General features: G+C 38.6%; 1 protein-coding gene across 3 annotated transcripts in view; it reads right to left on the bottom strand.

The window, feature by feature from the left end:
• The window catches only part of CCT8 (chaperonin containing TCP1 subunit 8), a 51,348-nt gene extending 31,533 nt beyond the window's left edge, over nt 1–19,815 (bottom strand). For all 3 annotated transcript variants that reach the window (XM_053705986.1, XM_053705985.1, XM_053705987.1), the window contains exons 1-5: nt 19,656–19,815; nt 14,185–14,275; nt 14,012–14,091; nt 892–1,041; nt 537–717 (exon numbers count right to left, since the gene is read on the bottom strand). In XM_053705986.1, coding sequence (XP_053561961.1) covers nt 537–717; nt 892–1,041; nt 14,012–14,091; nt 14,185–14,275; nt 19,656–19,712 — 559 coding nt within the window. In that variant the 5' untranslated portion in view covers nt 19,713–19,815. The remainder of the gene's footprint in view (nt 1–536; nt 718–891; nt 1,042–14,011; nt 14,092–14,184; nt 14,276–19,655) is intronic.
• Between the last annotated feature and the right edge of the window lie 2,807 nt (nt 19,816–22,622).

The raw sequence follows: 22,622 nt of genomic DNA, 5'->3' as shown, positions 1-22,622 counted from the left end.
TATACCTGAATCTTCAGACCTCACTATTATTATATACAGATACGTAGTCTTTAACTATGGATTTAAGCATCCTAAGTTATAAAAGATTTAATTACGTCTAACACCACTCTCACACTTATACTATCGTGGTGATACATATAATCCGACAACAACCCTGTGTTTTTATAATCTGTGTGTGTTTGTGAATTTATATTCGTTTTTTAAATTTCCTAATAAATTTTATATTGTAACCCATTTCCTTCCCACTTCTCTTCCCTAGATGCCCTACCCCACTCCAATTTTTAGCAACCTTTTGTTAGGAGATTGAGTGCTATCTAGGTGTACAATTCATCAATCCTCAGATTGATATTTTTTCTTTAACCGGACAAGTACACAGCACCTCAGCCCTTCACTATAACAGTGAACATGGATTTAAAATATAAATTTTGCATTGCAAGTTAATATATCCAGTGGATGATAGGCAACCCTAACTATACCAACTCCAGTAGTGCCATTAGTATCTTGTTTTTTCTTTAACCAAAAATCGTGAATCTTACCACATGCTTCAGCAATAAGTTTTGATAAGAACAGTTCATTGCCATACTGCTTGCTCATAATTGAAGTCTTAAGAACGGCTGCGACTTCATCTACATCATGCAAATTCTTTGCAGAGCTGCATGCTAGTTCAGGAAGTATTTCTAAAGCTTTTTTACAAGCTTTCTCGTAGCCTTCAATAACCTGCAGTAATAAAAATATACTTTTAAGACTAAACATATTTTCAACTTAGTAAATCACATGCTAGACTTCAAACGTCCATCCCAACATTTATATTTAAAAAAAAAAATGCTGCCCAATTAACCCTTTCTACATAGACACAGCAACACCAAAACATTAACGCAAATAAATACCAACCTCTGATACAGAGAGTCCCATTCTTAGCAGTTCCTCTGCTTGTTCAAGAAGAGCTCCAGCAAAAACCAAGACAAAGTTAGTGCCATCTCCAACTTCCTGTTCTTGCATATGGGAAGCCATTACAATCATTTTTGCTGCAGGATGCTGAACCTAGTGATACATAAAGATTATCTGCATTAAACATTAGTATTTTACATAACCATACAAATGGCACAAAGGAAGAGATCATTCAAAATCATATTGCATAAGGAGATAAAGTGAAATGCATTTGAAGCTAAAAGGTAATCTTCTATTGCCGTTTACTGTATATACACTTTGATTTTTGCAGGAAGTACAGTACAAGTACTGACTAGGGCAATATAGGCTACTAACCATGGTGGCAGTAGTAGTACTGAATGACTCATGGCTGGGCTGGTGTGGGGTACAGTGCCTGGTGGAAAAACTCCTGCAGGTATTGTCTGAGTGCCTGATTATTGATGATAAACTTACTTGATACCTACTAAATAACTGAACATTTTCTGGTGTATAGTGTAGGCAAGTTGTAAATGCTTTTGCTACAGGGAATATATGTCTGATTAACCAAAAATAACAACAGTATAGTCTAAATTAAGCAAATATTTTCATGGATGTCCACAGAAGTCTAAAGGGACAGTCAAGTCTAAAAAAATAAAAAAAATAAAAACCCCTTTCATAATTTAAATAGGAAATGTAATAATTAAACAACTTCCAAATTTACTTCCATCACCAAATTTTGCTTTGTTCGCTTGGTATTCTTAGTTGAAAGCTAAACCTAATAGGTTCATATGCTAATTTCTTAACCCTTGAAGACTGCCCCTAATCTGAATGCATTTTGACCACTAGAGGGCATTAGTTAATGTGTTTCATATAGATAACATTGAGTTCATGCACGTGAAGTGACCTAGGAGTGAGCACTCAATGGCTAAAATGCAAGTGTCAAAAGAACTGAAATAAGGGGGCAGTCAGCAGAAGCTTAGATACAAGGTAATTACAGAGGTAAAATGTGTATTATAACTGTTAGTTATGCAAAACTGGGGAATGGGTAATAAAAGGGATTATCTTTCTTTTTAAACAACAAAAATTCTGGTGTTGACTGTCCCTTTAAAAAAATAAAAAAAACAGAATTTATGCTTACCTGATAAATTACTTTCTCCAACGGTGTGTCCGGTCCACGGCGTCATCCATAACTTGTGGGAATATTCTCTTCCCCAACAGGAAATGGCAAAGAGCACAGCAAAAGCTGTCCATATAGTCCCTCCTAGGCTCCGCCCACCCCAGTCATTCGACGGACAGGAGAAAAACAGGAGAAACCATAGGGTGCCGTGGTGACTGTAGTTAAAGAAAGAAATTAATCAAAACTGATTAAAAAACCAGGGCGGGCCGTGGACCGGACACACCGTTTGAGAAAGTAATTTATCAGGTAAGCATAAATTCTGTTTTCTCCAACATTGGTGTGTCCGGTCCACGGCGTCATCCATAACTTGTGGGAACCAATACCAAAGCTTTAGGACACGGATGAAGGGAGGGAGCCAATCAGGTTACCTAAACGGAAGGCACCACGGCTTGCAAAACCTTTCTCCCAAAAATAGCCTCCGAGGAAGCAAAAGTATCAAATTTGTAGAATTTGGCAAAAGTGTGCAGGGAAGACCAAGTCGCCGCCTTACATATCTGATCAACAGAAGCCTCGTTCTTGAAGGCCCATGTGGAAGCCACAGCCCTAGTAGAGTGAGCTGTGATGCGTTCGGGAGGCTGCCGTCCGGCAGTCTCATAAGCCAATCGGATGATGCTTTTCAGCCAAAAGGAAAGAGAGGTAGCAGTAGCTTTTTGACCCCTCCTCTTGCTAGAATAAACGACAAACAGAGAAGACGTTTGTCTGAAATCCTTTGTTGCTTCTAAATAGAACTTTAACGCACGAACTACATCTAAATTGTGTAACAAACGTTCCTTCTTTGAAACTGGATTCTGACACAAAGAAGGCACAACTATTTCCTGGTTAATATTCTTGTTGGAAACAACCTTTGGAAGGAAACCAGGTTTAGTACGCAAAACAACCTTATCTGAATGGAACACCAGATAGGGCGGATTACACTGCAGAGCAGATAATTCAGAAACTCTTCTAGCAGAAGAAATAGCAACCAAAAGCAGAACTTTCCAAGATAACATCTTGATATCTATGGAATGTAGAGGTTCAAACGGAACCCCTTGAAGAACTGAAAGAACTAAATTCAGACTCCAGGGAGGAGTCAAAGGTCTGTAAACAGGCTTGATCCTGACCAAAGCCTGAACAAAAGCTTGAACATCTGGCACAGCTGCCAGTCGTTTGTGTAACAAGACAGATAAAGCAGAAATCTGTCCTTTTAGAGAACTCGCTGATAATCCCTTATCCAAACCTTCTTGACGAAAAGAAAGGATCCTAGGAATTTTGATCTTACTCCATGAGAATCCCTTGGATTCACACCAACAGATATATCTTTTCCATATTTTATGGTAAATTTTTCTAGTTACAGGTTTCCTGGCTAGTACCAGAGTATCACAGAATCCGAAAACCCACGCTTAGATAAAATCAAGCGTTCAATTTCCAAGCCGTCAGCTGGAGGGAAACTAGATTTGGATGTTCGAATGGACCCTGTACAAGAAGATCCTGTCTCAAAGGTAGCTTCCATGGTGGAGCCGATGACATATTCACCAGGTCTGCATACCAAGTCCTGCGTGGCCACGCAGGAGCTATCAAGATCACCGAGGCCCTCTCCTGTTTGATCCTGGCTACCAGCCTGGGAATGAGAGGAAACGGTGGAAACACATAAGCTAGGTTGAAGGCCCAAGGCGCTACTAATGCATCCACTAGAGTCGCCTTGGGATCCCTGGATCTGGACCCGTAGCAAAGAACCTTGAAGTTCTGACGAGACACCATCAAATCCATGTCTGGAATGCCCCATAATTGAGTCAACTGGGCAAATATCTTCGGGTGGAGTTCCCACTCCCCCGGATGGAATGTCTGACGACTCAGATAATCCGCCTCCCAGTTTTCCACTCCTGGGATGTGGATCGCAGATAGGTGGCAGGAGTGATCCTCCGCCCATTTTATGATTTTGGTCACTTCTCTCATCGCCAGGGAACTCCTTGTTCCCCCCTGATGGTTGATGTAAGCAACAGTCGTCATGTTGTCTGATTGGAATCTTACGAATCTGGCCTTTGCTAGTTGAGGCCAAGCCCTGAGAGTATTGAATATCGCTCTCAGTTCCAGAATGTTTATCGGGAGAAGAGACTCTTCCCGAGACCATAGATCCTGAGCTTTCAGGGAGTCCCAGACCGCACCCCAGCCCACTAGACTGGCGTCGGTCGTGACGATGACCCACTCTGGTCTGCGGAAGCTCATTCCCTGGGACAGGTGATCCTGGGTTAGCCACCAACAGAGTGAGTCTCTGGTCTTCTGATCTACTTGAATCACTGGAGACAAGTCTGTATAGTCCCCATTCCACTGTTTCAGCATGCACAGTTGTAATGGTCTTCGATGAATTTGCGCAAAAGGAACTATGTCCATTGCTGCAACCATCAACCCTACTACTTCCATGCACTGAGCTATGGAAGGTCGTGGAAAAGAGTGAAGAACTTGACAAGCGTGTCAGGAAAATCTTCATTTCTAAAGAATCTATTATTGTCCCCAAGAAAGGAACTTGTCGACGGAGACAGGGAACTTTTTTCTATGTTCACCTTCCATCCGTGAGATCTGAGAAAGGCCAGAACGATGTCTGTGTGAGCCTTTGCCTTTGAAAGAGACGACGCTTGTATCAGAATGTCGTCCAAGTAAGGTGCCACTGCAATGCCCCTTGGTCTTAGAACCGCTAGAAGGGACCCGAGTACCTTTGTGAAAATCCTTGGAGCAGTGGCTAGCCCGAATGGGAGAGCCACAAACTGGTAATGTTTGTCCAGAAAGGCGAACCTTAGGAACTGATGATGATCCTTGTGGATAGGAATATTTAGATACGCATCCTTTAAATCCACGGTAGTCATAAATTGACCCTCCTGGATTGTAGGCAAAATCGTTCGAATAGTTTCCATTTTGAACGATGGCACTCTGAGAAATTTGTTTAGAATCTTTAAATCCAGAATTGGTCTGAAGGTTCCCTCTTTTTTGGGAACTACAAACAGATTTGAGTAAAACCCCAGTCCTTGTTCCACAGTTGGAACTGGGTGTATCACTCCCATTTTTAACAGGTCTTCTACACAATGTAAGAATGCCTGTCTCTTTATTTGGTTTGAAGATAAGTGAGACATGTGGAACCTTCCCCTTGGGGGTAGTTCCTTGAATTCCAGAAGATAACCCTGAGAAACTATTTCTAGTGCCCAGGGATCCTGAACATCTCTTGCCCAAGTCTGAGCGAAGAGAGAGTCTGCCCCCTACTAGATCCGGTCCCGGATCGGGGGCTACTCCTTCATGCTGTTTTGGTAGCAGCAGCAGGCTTCTTGGCCTGCTTACCCTTGTTCCAGCCTTGCATCGGTTTCCAAGCTGGTTTGGTTTGCGAAGTATTACCCTCTTGTCTAGAGGCTGCAGAGTTGGAGGCCGGTCCGTTCCTGAAATTGCGAAAGGAACGAAAATTAGACTTATTCTTGGCCTTGAAAGGCCTATCTTGTGGGAGGGCATGGCCCTTACCCCCAGTAATGTCTGAGATAATCTCTTTCAATTCTGGCCCGAAAAGGGTTTTACCCTTGAAAGGGATATTAAGCAATTTTGTCTTGGAAGATACATCCGCTGACCAAGACTTTAGCCAGAGCGCTCTGCGCGCCACAATTGCAAACCCTGAATTTTTCGCCGCTAATCTAGCTAACTGCAAAGCGGCATCTAAAATAAAGGAATTAGCTAACTTAAGTGCGCAAATTCTGTCCATAACCTCCTCATACAGAGTCTCTCTACTGAGCGACTTTTCTAGTTCTTCGAACCAGAACCACGCTGCTGTAGTGACAGGAATAATGCACGAAATAGGTTGCAGGAGGTAACCTTGCTGTACAAAAATCTTTTTAAGCAAACCCTCCAATTTTTGTATCCATAGGATCTTTGAAAGCACAATTATCCTCGATAGGAATAGTAGTGCGCTTGGCTAGTGTAAAAACTGCCCCCTCGACCTTAGGGACTGTCTGCCATAAGTCCTTTCTGGGGTCGACCATAGGAAATAATTTCTTAAATATAGGAGGGGGAACAAAAGGTATGCCGGACTTCTCCCATTCCTTATTCACTATGTCCGCCACCCGCTTGGGTATAGGAAAAGCGTCGGGGTGCACCGGAACCTCTAGGAACTTGTCGATCTTGCACAATTTTTCTGGAATGACCAGGTTGTCACAATCATCCAGAGTAGATAGCACCTCCTTAAGCAGTGCGCGGAGATGCTCTAACTTAAATTTAAATGTCACAACATCAGGTTCTGCCTGTTGAGAAATTCTACCTGAATCAGAAATTTCCCCATCTGACAAAACCTCCCTCATGGCCACTTCAGATTGGTGTGAGGGTATGACAGAGCAATTATCATCAGCGCCCTCCTGCTCTACAGTGTTTAAAACAGAGCAATCGCGCTTTCTCTGAAATGCAGGCATTTTGGATAAAATATTTGCTATGGAGTTATCCATTACTGCCGTCAATTGTTGCATAGTAACAAGCATTGGCGCGCTAGAAGTACTAGGGGTCTCCTGCGTGGGAAAAACTGGTGTAGACACAGAAGGAGATGATGTAGAACTATGTCTACTCCCTTCATCTGATGAATCATCTTGGGCAACTTTACTATCTGTGGCAGTACTGTCCTTACTTTGTTTGGACGCTATGGCACAATTATCACACACTTTTGAAGGGGGAGACACATTGGCTTCCATACATACAGAACATAGTTTATCTGAAGGCACAGACATGTTAAACAGGCTTAAACTTGTCAATAAAATACAAAAACCGTTTTAAAAACAAAACCGTTACTGTCTCTTTAAATTTTAAACAGGGCACACTTTTTTACTGAATATGTGAAAAACTATGAAGGAATTGTTCACTTTTAACCAAATTTTCACCACAGTGTCTTAAAGCATTCAAAGCATTGCACCCCAAATTTCAGACTTTTAACACTTAAAATGACGAAACCGGAGCCGTTTACAGTTTTAAGCCCTCTACAGTCCCAGCTACAGCCTTTGCTGCGACTTTACCAAACCCAGGGGGGTATACGATAACAAATGAAGCCTTTCAGGAACCTTTTCAACTATTTCCAGACCCACACACATGCAGCTGCATGTCCTGCTCTCAAAAGTAACTGCGCAGTAATGGCGCGAAAATGAGGCTTTGCCTACTACATAGAAGGCCCTTCCTGACTGGGAAGGTGTCTAAACCAGTGCCTGACGTTAAAAAAACGTTCCCCAAAGTTATAAAGTGTGAATTTCAACATCAAGCTGTATAAAATGCCCAAATAAAGCAATCGATCTAGCCCATAAAAGTGTCTACCAGTTTTATAGCCCATATTAAGCCCTTTATTCTGTTTGAGACTAAGAAAATGGCTTAGCGGTCCCCATGATGGGGAAAATGACAGCCTTCCAGCATTACACAGTCTTGTTAGAAATATGGCTAGTCATACCTTAAGCAGAAAACTCTGCCAACTGTTTCCCCCAACTGAAGTTATCTCATCTCAACAGTCCTATGTGGAAACAGCAAACGATTTTAGTTACTGCTGCTAAAATCATATTCCTCTCACAAACAGAACTCTTCATCCCTCTTTCTGTTTCAGAGTAAATAGTACATACCAGCACTATTTTAAAATAACAAACTCTTGATAGTAGAATAAAAAACTACAACTAATCACCACATACTCTTCACCATCTCCGTGGAGATGCTGCTTGTTCAGCGGCAAAGAGAATGACTGGGGTGGGCGGAGCCTAGGAGGGACTATATGGACAGCTTTTGCTGTGCTCTTTGCCATTTCCTGTTGGGGAAGAGAATATTCCCACAAGTTATGGATGACGCTGTGGACCGGGCACACCAATGTTGGAGAAAAAGCCCTTAGCCATGTTTAACATCTGTTTTTAAGGAAACCAGTAGTCACACGGCCCTAATCCACTAGACCCCTGCTTTGCATTAAAGCAGCTTCTGTTGAACCTGTGCCACTCTCCCTGCACAAATATAAATGCACGACAGAGAGGGGGGGTGGTCATCACAAGCAGTGTGCAAGATATGGCTCTCTCTTGCCAAAAATAAGTCCAATTTGTTCTCCATTCAATCTGTTTTTACTTTTGTATTCGCTGGGTGCTAGATAATTCTTTAAATTTTTTGCTTTTCTAAATAGCATGTCTGGTTTGTTTTTTACTTTATCTCCTATTATTGGATCTTGTTTTATGTGGTGCCAGTGCTTATTCAAGATCTTTTTTATTTCATAATGTTGGGAGATGTATCTAGTGATAAATGGTATTTTTAAAAGATCCATTGTTTGCCGTTAGAATTTATTCTTTTTTTAGCCTTTTTTTGTCATTTGAGTATAGTATCTCACTTTATTCTATTTCTTTACACATTTAAATATACATAAGTTTACACTTAGGAAAACAACCTTTTCTCACTAAACAGTAAATATTATATATATATATATATATATATATATATATATATATATATATATATATATATATATATATATATATATATATATATATATATATATATATATATATATATATATATATATATATATATATATATATATATATATATATATCTCTATCTCTCTATATCTATTCCTAATTTTTCGCTTCCCAAGAAATTAAATTTTTTTTATATATACATTTTTATATATCAAATCCTTAGCTCCCACTTTATATAAAAAACAAAGTGTATGGGATTTATTATAGCACCTTAACCCATTAAATGTATGTGTGTAGAGGGCGATATGTCTACAATGCCTTTAAGATTCAGCCACAAAAGTCTGATACAAATGCATTAATCTCCAGCTTTGTATTTCAACCGGAACCTTTGCAAGCCTTTTCCGATTGGCCTAAATGACCTGTCAATCATAGGCCAATGAAATCAGTTCAGCTATTTAAATGAGACCAGACAACTAAGGTGGGCATCTTGATAAAGGCTGACCTGCAGCCGAAACGCGTAGATGCACCTTTCTACCTGGTAACCCATAATCTGATGTACTCCTGATGTACTTTTGAACGCTGATCCTCAAAGTGCTAAACGGGTGTCAATTGTCCCTTTGTATACAAGAGGGTCATTACACATCACTACCGTAAAGAGCGCTCACAGTGAGAATCTTTGTTTCATTTAGTTCAGAGTATAGCCTCATCCATACTAAAGGCACACGCCGAACATTTGGATTATCACTACAACGCTCACAGACGAGTCTGATTGGAACCGCATGGCAGCCCAGCTCCGGACATCAGCTTAGAGGCTACTAGCCTCACACAGAGGAACATTAACTCCATTAAAGCTACGGATACAATTTGATACAATATACCCTAAGAAACATCTTAGCTGTACAAATCACAGCGATCTCTCAACAGACTGTTCAACAACGATTTCTAAGGTACTGCTGCTACAGCCAGCCATATCTGAGACTTATTTTTGGAGCTGCTTATTTTTACATTGGGGATTTACGTACATCCAAATACTTCTATATGCTTTTAATACTTATGTGTTGAATATCTATGCATAATATATGCTTTTTTTATATTTTAACAGTGCAGGCACTCTACTTGTTGATTATGTGGATATTTAATCCTTACATTTGTATTTTTTTTATTTAAATATAACTGTGCTTTATACTCAGGTGCTTTATAAATAGCATTTTGTTAAAGTGAAGGTCAATTTACTAATAGTGCCCCACGGCATTGCATAGACGTTTAAAAATTAACAAGGGTTTAATTCATGAAATGTTTTATATTTATGTATATTGAAGAATTTGTACCTATTTACCGCTGCGACGATAAGCGCAGCTCATCCGTTTGCCATTTTGTCAAATTGATTGACAGATGATTCGTAAAAGAACCAATCCTTGTTTCCCCCGGGCCGTGACATTTATCCAAAGGGGCTGAACGCCCCGTGGGGTAAACAAGGATTCGTTATTTTACAAATCGTCATCTGTCAATTTGACAATATGGCGGGCGGGAGAGCTGCGCTTATCGCAGCGATAAATAGGTGAAAATTCTACAAAATATATACCATATGAAACATTTCATGAATTAAACCCTTTTTAATTTTTAAACGTCTATGCAATGCCGTGGGGCACTATTGGTAACCTGACCTTCACTTTAAAGGGACATAAATCAAGTTGGGATAGAGACAAAATATAATATGTACTTTAAATTACTTTACCTGCAAATTTATACTGCAGTGCCTCACCATTAACACTTTCTTTTAAGTGTCCGAATTGTACAGCTCGGACTCCCACATAATTCATTTTATGAAATCTTTTAAGTGTCCGAATTGTACAGCTCGGACTCCCACATAATTCTTTTTATGAGAGCATATATATCTACCATTGATATGGTAGAATGCAAGACTTTAACAGTCATTATCTGCTGGAGCATGCTTAGAAGCAAATAAGCTGCTGTGAACTCAGTTAAAATACAATGCTTATGTTTCTGATATTCAACACTGATAGGGGGTGGGGTGGATCGGTCTACTCCAGAAAGAACAGCTATGTAAGTAATTTTGCTTATTTTTGAAAATTTTAAAAGACTTGCCAGCAATTAATTTTTAAACAATTTTTTTATGCAAACTATTTTTACTTAATTAGCCCTTTTAGAATATGCACAGATCTCAACATGTTTTATGGCACTTTAATATGAAATAGTAGTTAAACTAATATGGTACTGAGAAACTACTTAAAAGGGGACCTGAGCCACTATTTAAAATAATTATGCACTTGCCCACAAAAGATTTCTCACTAAAGAGAATTGTTTTTTGTTTTCTCCCAAAATGTTGCAAAAATTGCTGCCAGATGGCTAAAGACATGTGCGCGCTCCTGAGCTCACCTGAGAATACTCATTACCAGAAGAGCTAAACAAAATTGCTAAAAGCAGTAAACTAGAAGTTTGATTAAAATGGCATGCTCCTGTCTGAATCATGAAAATTTTAAGCTTGACATTTTTAAACAACTTCCCAATTTTCTTTTATTGTCAAATTTGCTTACTAGTCTTTGTATCCTTTCTTGAAGGAGCAGCAATTCACTGCTGGGAGTTAGCTGAAAACATAAGGTGAGCCAATGGCAAGCAGCATATCTGTGCTGCAACCAATCACCAGCTAGCTTCCAGCAGAATATTGCTGCTTGTGAGCCTAGTACCTAGGTATGCGTTTGATCAAAGGATACTAAGATAATAAAGCAATTTTTAATAATAAAGGAAAATTGCTTAAAACTGCATGCCCACCAATTGGAGAGAATCACACTTGAAATTGATCAGGAAAGTTTATATAACTAATGCCAGCTTAACTAAATGGTACGGATCCAATCTAGTATGTCCCAAGTGCAGTGCAGAGAAGGCAGATATTACACATTATTTCTAGTTGTGTCCAAAGATCTGTCAGTTATGGAGTCAAATTAATTACTGGTTAAAGAGGAAGCTCCTTATAGAGTTTGATATTCAAATTTTTCATGTCTTTTTTCTAGTAAAAGATTCAGAAAAGTACGAATAAAACAATCTAATTAATACAATAATTTTTCTGACTAGGAATTTAATTCTTAAGGATTGGAAAGGAGCAAAAGCGCCCAAATTGGTGGCTTGCAAAAATGGTTTAATCATATGTATGTTAGAACAGTTTGCCCTACGAGATTTATCCAATTTTCAATTAAAAATTTTTTTTTTAATTAATGGAAAAATATAATCTTTTTATTACCTATGAATGTGCAAATACAATTGACAGCTCTTTTCAGGAATACAGAATAGGTTATGATTAATATAGCAGGTTTATTTCCTCAAATTTGGGGCAGAATTTAATCCATAGTGGATCCTTTTTTTTTTGTTTGTTTGTCTTCCAACAACAATTGCATGACATTGAAATAACAAGAGCTTAAGTACCTTCAGTAAGACAGTAAACCACAGTTTAACATATTTATGATCTTCCCCAATTCACTGGGTAAAAGAATATGAAAGAAAAATCCCTATTTTGACAAACACTGGCCACCCTTGGACCAACAACGGAAAACTGATTGGGAAGGGGAATGAGTCAAAAGGCCACTCTTGGGCACAAATGATATAGGAGAAAAACACCACCAGATCATAAGGAGACTTGCAAAAAGCATTAAATCAAGTAAATCAAAAGATAGTTAAGCTAATAACCGAGATAATGTCTAGAAAAACAAACGTATAAGATATATTAATAGTATAAAACTGTAAAACACAACAGCAATGATGGTCATATATAAAAGTCTTGCATACTGAATTAACCGGATATGAACTGCACTCAAGGAGGTATATGGAATTATATAAAGGTCCCATATTTATGACCCTATGATCTTCATCCATAAAATAATCTAGCAACTAACCAGTTTGTTATCAAGGGACAACCTATTCCTTGCTCCTAAGGCTGCCGAGGCTCTATCCAATACCCGATCTGACCGTGAACATTATATGGGTATCTTTATAAAGGTGCAGAAGTTAAGGAAGGCAAAACAGTGTCCCTTAGCCACAAAAATAAAATAATAAAATAAAAAATAAAAGTGTTGTGTACCACCATTCCCACCATCTAGGGGAAAAACAACAACAACACCACCACCACTGCAGGGTAAGAATTTCATAATCCATGGAGAACGTCCATGAGCAGTTAGGGGATCAGGCTGAGGAGTTCAAACAAGCAAAGAAACGATCAGTGGTTCCAGCTGCTATGCTTTCTCTACTTTAGGCCATACCACTACATTAGCCAACATCTCACTCATCTTCACTCTGCTGCTCCACAAGCCAAACCCTTGTGGTATCATGCATCACTCCTAGCTTCAGTTTCGGGAGGGCTAACCAGACTGGTAAGGCACTTGAGCTGTGCATTTCCCAGCACTACCATCACTGATTGGAATGGCACTTCAAGTAGTTTATATAATGCAAGCTCTAGCACATGAAAATGGCCCAGCAGGTGTCAATGCAACTCAAGTTCCCAAAGCGCAAGTTTTATCCATCGCGGTTATGGAGAATTATGCCTCACCTCAACCAAGCAGCCGTGGCTCGAGGTTCAAACAGGGAAGATGCAGGCATCTATTAAAAGTTTGACATAATTATGTGGAGTGTTGTGATTCTATTATCTTCAGAAAAAGCTACTTCTCCTATAATATAAAAGAACTAGCAGTCTGTATAAATTTTCTTGTGTGCCAGCTCGGAATCAGGATATTTACACCCCCTCAGAAACCCAGATGTCTGGGTTGGGTGTAAATGTGTAGCAGCCTAAACCATCCATTTGTCAGCCGTAACGAATACACACAATAAGCTGCCTGCTTACATTGGCATTTTTTCATTGTGGCTTTGCTAAGGAACATAGGCAAGTTTCACAGTCTTGAAAAAGTCTCCTGATCTCCACAAATATTCTGTAGGGAGTCACAGCTAACAAAGGAAAAGGCTATACATGTGAAAACAAAACATAGGTATATAAAAGAACCCTAAAAACTACAATTAGATTCAAGAGCTACACCAAGATGCGTCCTGACGCTTCAGTAGCTGGCACACTCCCTTTCCAATCCGTTTTATTATAAGGCATAGGAGCAGTTATGTGTTAGAATTAATTTACTTAATCTGCCTAAACAAAGTAACTACTTTTTTATAACGTAAGCAAAATTTCTGTAAAACAAACGCAGCAGATTCTGATGCACTTATCTCCTCTACTAAGGTCTGACTCCAACATTAAGATTTTATGCAATGTGTAGCTTGAAAACTCATGGATGTGTGCGTGTGAGCAAAAAATTCTATAGGTCATATATAAAAATATTAGATGGATACCGCAATACAAATCTAGATACAGGAACAATGCAGTCCTGAAATCTTGTCATCTGATTCTATGCACCCTTCTCGGGGGCCACAAATAAATTTTAGTGTTCTTAATTTCAAACCAAAATAAAAGGCTCAAAGTGTGAATATAAAAATGCATGACAGTCAAGATCAAGATTACCTCTAATTCTCTTATGATTGTAGCAGCATCATTGGTGACAAAAAGCTTCTCCAAATGATTGATCACCATTTTATTCATTCCTGAAAGAAAACGATTACAACAAGAGAATACATTAACGAGACAAAATAATTGATAAAAAAGTATGTACCTCAGAACACAAATTAGACACTAACCATTTGGTCCATAGGCTGTGCGAGTGGTTTGAGCAAGTTCTTTACAGGCTTGGATATTACGATATACAGCTTCTTCTAATCCAGAATAATGCTGCAAAAGAAACGGAAATGTCTACCATTAAAGGGACAGTCTAATCAAAATTAAACTCTCATGATATAGATAAGATAGGGCATGTAATTTTAAATAAATTTCCAATTTACTTCTATTATCAAATTTGCTTTGTTCTCGGTATTCTTAGTTGAAAGATAAACCTAGGAAGCGTATATGCTAATTTCTAAGCCCTTGAAGGCCTCCTTTTATCAGAATGCATTTAAGTTTTTCACAGCTAGAGTGGATTAGTTCAGGTGTGCCATATAGATAACATTGTGCTCATGGAGTTACCTAGGAGTCAGCACTGACTGGCTAAAATGCAAGTCTGCAAAAGAACTGAAATAAGGGGGCAATCCACAGAGGCTTAGATGCAAGGTAATCACAGAGGTAAAAAGTAAATAAATATAAATGTGTTTGTTATGCAAAACTGGGGAATGGATAATAAAAGGATTATCTATCTTTTTAAACAATAAACATTCTGGAGTAGACTGTCCCTTTAAAAACCATCTACTCTTTCAAGATCAATTTTATAGATTTGACTAATATGGTATTGCTTCTCTCATACGTACGTAGTGTATAATATTGTTCTGAATTTAACTACAGGTATACCTCACTTTACAGCGATTCGCTAATACAGCGCTTTGTGGAGCTGAAGTTCAACCTCCAAGGATTTTTAAACAGTGCTGTAATCATCGTGAGATTGCGAGAAAAGTGAATGGCACCATTTTGTTATGCGCAGTTCACTCTGTTTACAGCATTACAGTGCAATATGTGTCTCAGTGCTATAGTCTGGCAAATTGTACTACAGTAATTATCACTATTTTACAGGTGCAGTATTTACTGAATACTAATTTAATACTTGCTGTGCTAGTGTTAAACTAAACGTTATCACTATTGCACCCCTAATATATGTTAGTTCAAACATGTTTTCAAGATTTTAAACACTGAAAAGAAAGCTAAAACTGCCTTGTTTCACTTTAAGGCGGTTTTCACTTTACAGTGGAGCTCCGGTCCCTAACCCGCTGTATGAGTGGGGTATACCTGTACTTAAAAATAAAGAGTAAATGTTTATCTTCCACAAATGAACAAAGTGGAAAAGCCACAAATGTAGTCAATTGTAACATGGTTTAGTTAAAAGTAGATTTTAATTACCGCTACACCCTCTACAATATTGCTGCCTGGGGATATAAATGCTAAAATATTGTTTACAATTTTTCTAGCCTTTGGCTATTTCTAATGGTCTTGCAAAGCTATTTAGAGAACACACATATTTCAAACTAGTTTTGAAAACATTTTATGGTTTAAATAGCTATGACTTTATGTGGACCCGATGTTACCAACAAAGAATAAAATCTACCAGTAGAATGCTATATGCTAACTAGAGGATCACAGAAATAGGTTCTATACATTCTCCCATAACTATTTATTATAATATTGCCTCACATTAAAAGAACAGGTGCATAGGTCCTTTGGTCTTGCATAACTTTTTCAACCAGAGACAGAAATAATGAATAATAAAATGTAACACGATAACAGCATTTTCTTTTTGCACAGACCTGGGAAAGTATTAATCACATAGTTAAAGTCAGCTATAAAAAGCAGTGCACTGTTGATGCACATACACCACCTATAATTTGCTTAGCGGGCGTCATCAGCTCTGGACCAGTTGTGCATTCCCATTCCAGATTCCACCTGTGTTGGCTTTGAACAAATTGTTCTCTGTAAACAATGGCACATTAAGGCAATGCTCTAAAGTAGTGTTCTCTCAAATCCAGTCCTCAAGTATCGCTAATAGACCAAAGTTTCATATCTTAAATGGATATGAAACCCAAATGTTTTCTTAAATGATTCAGATAAAGCATGCCATTTAAGCTACTAAACGTTAAGCCTATTTCTTTGTTCTCTTTGTATCTTTATTTGAAACACAGGAATGTAAACTTAGGAGCCAGACAATTTTTGGTTTAGTACCTGGGTAGTGCTTGCTGACTGGTGGCTAAATGTAGATAAATTCATTACAGAAGTAAGTTAGAAAGTTCCTTAAAATTGCATGATCTATCTGAATCATGAAGAAAACAATTTTTGGGTTTCATATCCATTTAACAGAGGTAAAATAATCAACTATTGTGTGAGAGCAGGTTAGCAACCATGTTTACAGATTAGCGGAAAACCTGGCTTGTTAGGGGTACCTAAAGTGAAGGTAAAGTAACCCTCATCTCTATCTAGAATATAATTCAATGTTTAAAAATATGACTTTCATTCATCATATTTTATATAAAAAATTGTTATAAATATATTACCTTTATAATCTGATTTATATCCATCCCCAAATTTAACCCAAAAAAAAAAAAATCCAACTGATTTTTATGCCGTTAGGCGGCTGTCAACCGACGTCATCCGCCCCTTTACTCATTGTCACATGCGCACTTTAATTTTTCTTAAGATTCTCAATCAAGCACGCTCCAGTTTCGTGCATGCGTCCTACCATCAGGTAGGAATCACCACAGACTACATCATCGTCTTCTTACCTGTCTGTACGATCAGAGACAGGAGCTGCATTTATTGATATTGTTGAAACGTTTCTTAAAAACATCTATTAACTCTGCTTTATTGTACTATAGATTCTATAGTAAAATTGGGCAAACCGAGTTAATAGGACGATGTTTAAGAAACGTTTCAACAATAGCAATAAATGCAGCTCCTGTCTCTGATCGTATAGTACTGAATGAATATACCTATTCATTCAATACTATGCTACAAGGCAAACTAGCGCATGCACATTGTAAAAAAATCGGAGAGCAATGCATGCGCAATTGAATCCAGGGTCGTGCACGCGCATTTGAGAGGCATAAAAGAGCGTGTGGGACTGCTGAAGACATCACAAAATGTCGAAGTAGGGCTTGGGAGGAGTCGGGAGACAAATGGTAGGGATTTTGAAATTAATTTTTAAGAAAAATATTTGAATAATCATAAAAAAAAAAAAAAAAAAAAAAAACACAACAACAACTTAGCGACTATTATAAGGCGATAGTGAGAAATGGTTAAATTGATTAAGATACTATGTATGGATATAGGTTGAAATCTCCCTATATAGCTATGAATGGTATCTCTAAAACAATATATTGGTATCTATAAAAAAATACAAAAATATAATTGCGGTGAGAGAAATGTTTTTATCAGGCCTTAAATGTGTGGTTGAATTGCAAGGTCCTGCGTATCTATGACTTGGGTTCAGGCTAGATTCTATATATAAATAACAAAACTATATATTATTACCTGGGTGTAATATGCAAACAAGGTATATCTATACCAATCGATATACCTTTATCTTACTCTGTATGAAAATAAACTGTTGCGCTGTTCTACTTAAAGTGCATACTTTGCAGTGTTTGCTATGAGTATTGTTAAAACGGAAAAAAGATACACAATAACAAAAAACTAAATTAATACAATTTATTGCACATATACTCTAATGATATATAAATAAAACTCTATGGTGACCGGTCACTTGATGAAATAAATGTGGTGGTAATCTTAAAATATGGGAAAAAATTCCTTTTAAAACCTATAAAAATAATTCCTGTAAATGTTCAAATAAGAGAAGTACTTGGGTTTTGCAGGAAAATGAACTTTCGTTCCTGTTTGATAAAGTTTATCGTAAAGTTATGGTGAGACTTTTTTCTTTGTATGTGCCCAGTCCTTTCAATATCGTGATGAACGTTAGATTTCCTGAATTAAATAAAAAGTCTGATTTTCAGACCGTGTTAGTCTAACCACACTGCCGGGCTGTTACACTCTGAAGTGCTTACCTGTTCCTGGATGGTAACTTACTGTGGTAGCACTAGTGTCTCTACAGCTTGCGGCTAGTTGGTGACGTCACACGCTACGTCTGAGGATAGATGAAGTAGATCCGTCCGATATCCTTGCTTCCAGTAGCACCACCAATAACATTGTTTTATTTTTTATTGGATATTATTAAACAAACACTTGCTTATTCACCAATACCTTTGGATAAACACCTATAGGAGCACCCCAGCGGATTCACTGTGGACTTCTGTTTTGGTATTTTTAACACTGACTTTTATTCAACATTGACTGTTTTTTCTTGACACACATTTCTTTCTTGAAACATTTTTTTCTACACTGGACACATTTTTGAATATATTGGATTTTTTTAGAATTTATTTGAATTTTACTGATTGTAACCACCCCATTTTTTTAGAGCAGTCACTTTGCAGTTTACCTGTGATATTGCTGTTTTTGCACATTCATCTTGTGTATATTGTTATAAGTGCTTATATATTTCACATTCTTATCCTCATTGTAATTAGCGTGGATCCATGCCATTTTAAATTGCTTTTAAATTGTATTTACAATACTGTATTTTTAAACCTTGTACCCTGAGTTGTATTAAATATTTTATATACCTTAGCCACTTGTTGGCGCCTAGGATTACCTTTTTCACATTATTGCATTTAGGTGATAACTAGGTATCACCATCCTGGGCCAATAAGGTCTAGTGGGCGCTGGGATATTCTCTCACTGCCAGGATTAAAAGTCAAGTTTTTGAAGAAAACGTGAAATTTTTAATTTTGATGAATTAAAGTGCCATTGTTTTTAATAGGATTATTAAAAACCGGACACTAATTCATCAAAATTGACCTTCGCTTTAAAATTGCATGTTCTATACGAATCAAAAAAGAAAAAAAAATATGGTTCAGTATTCTTTTGTCATTCTGATCATCTTTAAATGTGGTTTATATAAGCAGCCATACTGTGCCACCTTGGTTTCTAAATCACTTTGGGTGAGTAAATCATTATCCAAAGTTTAGAACATATTAGCGTGTTAGTGATAGCTCAAGCAAAAAAAGATCAACATATATATGGATCTCATCACGTCTAAGTGTGGTTGTCGTGATACAGATGTAGTCAAGGAGATTATGAACACACCATATATGGACAAAGCCAAGTGACTCACTAACCTGTGCTCTATACAGCATCCTATACAATAATGTATTGTTCTCTATACAGTATCCTATATAATATAGTATTGCGCTCTCATGTAGCATGCCGCTACAAACACATTATACAGCAGCGCTGAATGTGATGACTTTAATTAGGCCATGCTGCGTAGTTAGGGCAGGTCCCATGCTGGGCTGGTATTAGGAGTAACTAAACAATGTGACATGTGGCTGCTCGGAGTACTGGATGCCTGTGAGTGTCACAAAAAAAAGCAGAGCTATACAGAAATGTCATAGCCAGGAACCACGATGGAGCTGTTACCCCCACAGCAGTACATTGTTCTCGGCCCCTCCTTCTAGAAGCTTCTATGCGCCGCACATGGCAGCCCGGGGACTATGGTAACATGGCTACCTCGGCTTACCTTAGCGCCTTCTTTAAGCATCTGGGAGAAGCCAGTCTTGGGAACGTGCAGCGCCATGTCTGCTTGATGTGGTGACCCGGGAGTGCAACTTGCTGAGCACACACCGGCGAGATGACAGACAGAAAGAGACGGCTACCCACAACGCCCCGCGAGCCAGACCAAACTAGAAGAGAGTCGAGACAAAAAGGCGGAGCCCCTCGTTTAGGAGCTAAGGCGGGAGACAAGGAGGCAAATGGAGTGGGCGGGGTTAATGCCAGTGTTAGATGAGGATCGATGGTGCATCTGGTGCGATTATCGGGTCTGGCTAATGTGACAGCTGCTATTAGTTCTTTGTAACTGACGCTGTTACGTTACACGTGAGGGAAATAAAACGATATATGTGAGATTAGTACAGTGTCTGTAAATTAGAGCAACAGTAGAGCTGGACGTTGTGTTATGATGATGATCATGAGAACTATTTGCTCTATATGAGTGGGCCCGTTGTTGTATCATAAATGGTTCCCTTGTAGAATTTAGGGACTTCTGCTCCTCCTCGGCAAGAATCGGAACTCCGCCCCCACCGCAGCCACTCCCATTCTCTAATTTCTCTTATTGCCAACTGTGGGCAGGTCTTGACAGGAACTGGGCGGCTCAAAGTGACAGCTAGTTCTGGTAGTGGGTAATGCCTAGTGACTGAGGTATGACAACGATTGTAATAGAATAATAAGCATTTTATAATCACACATACAAGGTACACAGAAGCTGTGAAGCATTAGTACTATATTGCAACACACTTTAAAAGCACCTGTAAAATGCATCCAGAAGTGATGCTGGGCAGACTAGTGCATCCTGTGTTAACCCCTTCGTGCCTAGACCACTTTTCCATTTGTTGACTGTGGGACCAAGGCTATTTCTGCGGTGTTTGTGTTTAGCTGTAATTTTCCTCTTACTCATTTACTGTACCCACACATATTATATACTGTTTGTCTCACCATTAAATGGACTTTCTAAAGATACCATTATTTTCATCATATCTTATCATTTACTATAAAAAAATATATAAAATATGATGGAAAAATGGAAAAAAACACACTTTTTCTAACTTTGACTCCCAAAATCTGTTACATATCTAAAACCACCAAAAACACCTATGCTAAATAGTTTTTAAATTTTGTCCTGAGTTTAGAAATACCCAATGTTTACATGTTCTTTGCTTTTTTTGTAAGTTATAGGGCAATAAGTACAAGTAGCACTTTGCTATTTCCAAACTATTTTCCCCCCCAAAATTAGCGCTAGTTATATTGTAACACTGATATCTGTCAGGAGTCCCTGAATATCCCTTGACATGTTTTTTTTTTTTTTAGTAGACAACCCACAATATTGATCTAGGCCCATTTTGGTATATTGCATGCCACCATTTCACCCCAAATGCGATCAAATAAAAAAATGTGTTCACTTTTTCACAAACTTTAGGTTTCTCACTTAAATTATTTACAAACAGCTTGTGCAATTATGGCACAAATGGTTGTAAATGCTTTTCTGGGATCCCCTTTGTTCAGAAATAGAAGACATATATGGCTTTGGCATTACTTTTTACTAATTAGAAGGCCGCTAAATGCCGCTGCGCACCACACGTGTATTATGCCCAGCATTGAAGGGGTTAATTAGGTAGCTTGTAGGGTTAATTTTAGCTTTAGTGTATAGATAAGCCTCCCACCTGAAACAGCCCACCCCCTGATCCCTCCCTTACCCCTCTCAAACAGCTCTCTTCCCCCCCCACCTCACAGTCTGCCAGTAGTAAAATAAGTGTTTTTATATATATATATATATATATATATATATATATATTTTTTTTTAACATATTCTGCAGTGTTGGATCCTCCCTGATCCTCACAAACAGCTCTCTAACCCTCCCCCTCTACCAGTTTGCCACCACTTGAGTACTGGCAGCTGTCTGCCAGTACCCAGTTTGCTAAAAAAAATTAGGTAATTTTATTTATTACAAAACAATTTTTTGTAGTGTAGCTGCACCCCCTCAATGCCCTACCCCCTCCCAGTTCCCTTTTCCCAATACTTATCTCCCCCTCCCTTCTTCCTTACATTGTAATGTACTAAGTAGTGTTTGCGCGTTCCCCCCCATCGCGCGCTCCTAGCGCCCTCGCCGCACTGCCGGAACAGAATCCACACATTAAGAGGAAGTGATCCAGCGATGGGCCACCCACTCGCCTCCCTCGTAACCCTCCCACGCCACCAACTATCGGCACCATCGCTGGCCGATGCAGAGAGGGCCACAGAGTGGCCCTCTCTGCATCGGTGTGCTTAAAAAGAGTATTGAGGCATCGCTTCAATACCCTGAGGACATGCAGGGTACGTCCTTAGTCATTAAGTACCAGTTTTTGTAGGACACAGCCTGCACGTCCTTGGTTGTCAAGGGGTTAAAGGGATATGTAACACAATTTTTTTTTCTTTCAATATTTAAATAGAGCATTCAGTTTAAAACAATTTTCCAGTTTACGTCTATTATCAGTTTTGCTTCATTCTCTTGGTATCGTTTCCTTGAGCTCTAGAGACTGCACCATTTGGACATTAGGTTAATCTCAGAGCTAAAACAGGCTAAATCATCATTTTCTTTGTAAAGTACACTGCATCTGAAGGTGCGTTGCAATAGTATTCTGGTTCTGTATAACCCCAGCATACTATTCCTTTGAATGGCTTGTTAGCATGCAATGGCGTAGTAACAAAACTATATTGTCATTTGTCAAACAAAGTTCTTGATTCCATTGAGCCGTAAAAACATGGAGCCGTAAGCTACTGAAGTGGCCGACAGCTATAAGTAGTTTACGGCTTTATTTTAGTACCAGGTTTCAGTCATACTTTTCGTTTAGGTTTAAGTTAATGTTGTGTTAACGCTTCCATCCAACGTCAGATTTCTTGAAAATCAAGTTAGTTACTATGGTAACCCGACCTTACTCTATAAAATGTACGTTT

Source organism: Bombina bombina, chromosome 3 (assembly GCF_027579735.1).
Source record: "Bombina bombina isolate aBomBom1 chromosome 3, aBomBom1.pri, whole genome shotgun sequence".
NCBI classification, from domain to species: Eukaryota; Metazoa; Chordata; class Amphibia; order Anura; family Bombinatoridae; genus Bombina; species Bombina bombina.
Note: the sequence above shows the minus strand (reverse complement) of the source record. Positions and strands in the feature narration are given on the sequence as shown.